Source organism: Branchiostoma belcheri, unplaced genomic scaffold, assembly GCF_001625305.1.
Source record: "Branchiostoma belcheri isolate BF01 breed outbred unplaced genomic scaffold, Haploidv18h27 scaffold15, whole genome shotgun sequence".
Lineage (NCBI taxonomy): Eukaryota > Metazoa > Chordata > Leptocardii > Amphioxiformes > Branchiostomatidae > Branchiostoma > Branchiostoma belcheri.
The window spans coordinates 4,259,563-4,263,517 of record NW_017802935.1 but is presented as its reverse complement, the minus strand read 5'-3'; the positions used below and the strand labels follow the sequence as shown (position 1 = coordinate 4,263,517).

General features: G+C 39.3%; 1 protein-coding gene across 1 annotated transcript in view; it reads right to left on the bottom strand.

Annotated features, from left to right (window-relative positions):
• The window catches only part of LOC109465230 (neurabin-2-like), a 4,717-nt gene extending 1,017 nt beyond the window's left edge, over positions 1–3,700 (bottom strand). The window contains exons 1-4 of the mRNA XM_019762373.1: positions 3,259–3,700; positions 2,499–2,585; positions 1,252–1,348; positions 71–97 (exon numbers count right to left, since the gene is read on the bottom strand). Of these exons, the coding sequence (XP_019617932.1) occupies positions 71–97; positions 1,252–1,348; positions 2,499–2,585; positions 3,259–3,326 (279 nt within the window). The 5' untranslated portion in view covers positions 3,327–3,700. The remainder of the gene's footprint in view (positions 1–70; positions 98–1,251; positions 1,349–2,498; positions 2,586–3,258) is intronic.
• Positions 3,701–3,955: the final 255 nt, after the last annotated feature.

The following is a 3,955-nucleotide window of genomic DNA, read 5'->3' as shown; positions in this document are numbered from 1 at the left end:
TGAGGGTTTAGTAGTAGTGTTGTAGTAGCTCCACCTTCCATCACCCTGAAACAATACATGTTGGTCTAACCTTCTTCTGTGTCTGCAATATTTCATACTGGAACAAAATCAAGTCAACAGCTGAGTTACATGCTAGAAAACTGCCTGGGTTTTTTCTGTCATTTGCAAAAGTGTGCAACTTGACCACAATTTAAGGGCAATTACGTATACCACAACCAATTCCTTATGGATGTTTTCATAGTGATAAATGAGACAATTTCATTCATATATATTAATAAATGGTTTTTATTGTCCAAACAGTACCCGTGCAGTCGCAGCCTTTATACGGCTGAATTGGTGCAGGGTATCACATAATAATCAATACAAATCACAACAATTACAACAATCAAATAATACAAAAAAAATTAATAATACACATATTTGTTCCACAATCATTTTTGTGGAACTGTCGCAAGGGTCTGTGCGGCTGCCATTCGGCGCCACAAGATGACCTTAATACGACTTTCCCCAACCGAAGTTAGGTACCCATTCACACCTGGGTGGAGTGAGGAAATTCGTGTAAAGTGCCTTTCCCAAGGGCACAACATCGCATGTTCAGACGTGTCCCGGGTACGACTCGGAATCGAACCCGGGTCTCCCGGTTCACAGTCGATTGCTCTAACCACTACACCACCCGACGCCACGTCATGTTCATCATAAGACCGTGATACTCCCGAAATGTCCAAATTTGTCCACTGACTGATGATGATACATTGTCACAGCTGTCAGTATTAATCACATGCAATACTGCTGCAGCTGTAGGACTTCCTGACACATGCATATATGGCATGACCTGAACAGTGCCATACTGTTATCTGACCCTTTCACTTAAAAATATGGACTACAGCTTCATTATAGTTCTACTATAGGCAACACCACATGGTAAAAAAATTATTTGCCTGTTCCTTTTCCACAAAAATTGCCTGAACAGCTTGAAAATGTTCAAAAGTAGCCCACCAACTCATGGTAACCAGGTTATATTTTCAACAAATTTTACAAAACTAGAAACATTTGTAAAGCAAATGCATCATGTTAACTTTTTTTCAAGCCTAACAAACTACTGCTCTGATTATTCTTTAACTCATTCATGTATATGGGGACCAGCCCCTATAACTTGCTACATAATGTATTCCAATACCATGGGTGTCTGCTACAGCACCAGTTACCATGGAAGGTAAACATAAACATGAACAATAGGTCGAAAGCTCATACCTGTTGCTTGAGCATGTTAACTTCTCTCTTGTGTTGTCTGTCCTTTTCTTCCATCTGTCTCAAAGTCTCTTCTTCCCTCTTAATCAACTCTAGTTCTCTGCAGGTTAAGGTGTACATGTACAGGACAGTAAGTCAAACCTGGTATCACCAGTTTATATGTATGGTGGAACGTTTAGTAGTCATCGCAACACTAAATCATTGAGTCAGACATAATCTAGAAATACTTAATACAATTAACAAGCAGGCTGTTTTTAAGTAGGCAACTTCAATGCTGAGGGTTGATTTCATTCATCATCATTATTCTCTTTTTAAAGTTACATCACCATAACTAGTTAAAATGCGAATTCATATCAAGCTACTACATGTACGTAACAAATTAAGCTTGTCATTCTTAACTGCTTCACACTTAAAGAGTACAGAATTAAGACAGTGTCACTTTAGGATTTTAAGATTTTTAACTGTTTCTTTAACACAGAATACATTGTAAGTCTACCACAGACATAGCAGATTTTTACCTGTTGAGTTGCACATGCCAACACTTCAGGTGTGTTAAGTCAACCATTTACTTAAAGGTTTTCTACATCTGTTCATTGTTGCTGTGACGTGTTATTGCCAGTATTAAGGGACATGCTGTAGTGTACATTGCAGTGAGCGTTGTGTGATGGTGAGGGTTAGGAGTGGGACAGTGGGTGAACATGGTGCAGTGGAACCAGACACAGGCAGTTTGGTTTTGTTTGTCTTTGGGAATTTTTAATAACCATTACATTACTGAGTCATGATTTTCACAATCATTGACCTGTAACCTGTCTAAAAAGTATCAAATGATAGCTTTTGGAGCCTTGAAAGTCAAAATATAGAAGACAAGGAGCAGTCAAATTGGTTTATGTATGCTAAATGATGTTCAAATGTTAAAAACTCATCCTGAGACAAGAATCATACATTAAATTTTGTAGTATGAAATATGACAATTTGATTCAACTGCATGTATCCTTGTATTTTTTTGCTCAAAGATACATGTAATCTCGGCATTTCTAGTGTGATGTATTTTTGTCTGTCAAAGCAAGAAAGATTTTCACTTTTTCGGTCAGAAAACAGGTCAAACAGTGTAGATATCAGGACCACAGTACGCACAGAAGCATCCAGCTAGAAACCCAAAGTGTTAGTGGTAACAGGCAGACTTTTTCAAACAGCCTGGTCAGGTTTTTCTGTGAGAAGACAACACGGCTGACGCTCTAGGTGGAACATACCTAGCCTTATGTTCTTTCATGAGCTTCTGGACCTTGTGGTAGGTCTTTTGTAGTTCGAGGTATGTGTTGTCCAATACCCTCATTTGGCTGAGGGGCGGGGAGGGGGGCAGAGACATGACACAGCAGAAAAAAGGAGACAGGTAAATGAAAACTAAAAGCAGCAACTAAAATCAGCTTCTCTCCACCACAGTCTTTTGTTACACCCCTATTTTAGAGTCTAGTGGTCCAGTTTGTCATGAATTTCAGACAAGGTAAGGTCCAACTGACTTTGAAATGGGGGTGATTGGTTGTGTGTGGTTTCAAAGAAATGAAAAGCAGCAGAGGATAGGAAAGCAAGACAGCAGAACGAAATATAAAGAAACATGCCAGCAGACACAGAAGCAAACCTAAGGCTCTTCCATTCTAAAACTTCAACAGAGAGAGCATTCAGGAAATATTTCCATTACACAAAAGCGTACAACAATACAACTCAAGCAATAAAACTTTAAATAAAAATTGGACAAGACAAACTAAAAGGGAAAGAAGTTTTCCTGATCACCCCTTGAAATTTGCAATAGAATGGTCCTTTGCACAACATTTCTTTCAACTCGTGTAATCTACAAAAAGTTCTTTGAGGTCAATAAAATAAACTCATGGCTATACTCTTGCAAGAAGTTAGAAACATTGAGAAATGTAGCACAAGGTATCATGGCAAGACAGAAGCAACATTGGTGGAAGCACACAAAATTCTACTGTGAAATGACAGTGAGCAAATGTGTACCTGTGCAGCATAGCGGTAAGAAAGTTGGAAAAATTGTCCTTGGGCTCTGGCATGTCTACAGGGTTCATGGCACTAACGGTTTGGGAGGCTTTAGGGGGGTTCTGGGGGTTGAGCGGTGGGCAACTCAATGTTTTGGCTGGTAGCAACACTTTAGGGTGGGGAGACGAGACATGACTGAAGAGGAATACGCACGAATACAGAAGAAGAGACAGAAAAGAGAGAGGTTACTAGAGGGGTGGAATTGCAATTGGCAGCTGTCAACCGAACCTTTTTTCGTGACAAGTTTTTTTTGCCGACACCTCGGTAGTGGGGCCTATTTTTGGGTGCTTACTTGCCAACCCAAAGTGTTGCCATGCAATATGGTACATCTCAAATGACGATGTGAGATTGACAGCTGTCAATAAAGCATGATAAAGACAGTTGTCAACCACCAGGAATATTTTAACTTAGGCCACACCAATTTAATTTGTTGGTTCTCGGATTTTTTCAGAAAAAATATGAAGCGACAGGGCGAAAAAAAAAAAATAAAAACAGGCCTAGGCATCCTATTATGGCCCCAAATGCTTTGATTGGAGCCATGAAGTCAACACAAAAGGCTGGGATAAAATTTAAACAATGAATTTGAACTTTTAACCAAACCACTGCATTAAACGATTGAAAAACTGTAACAACTAGGAAGAAAAGGACTTTACCTCAA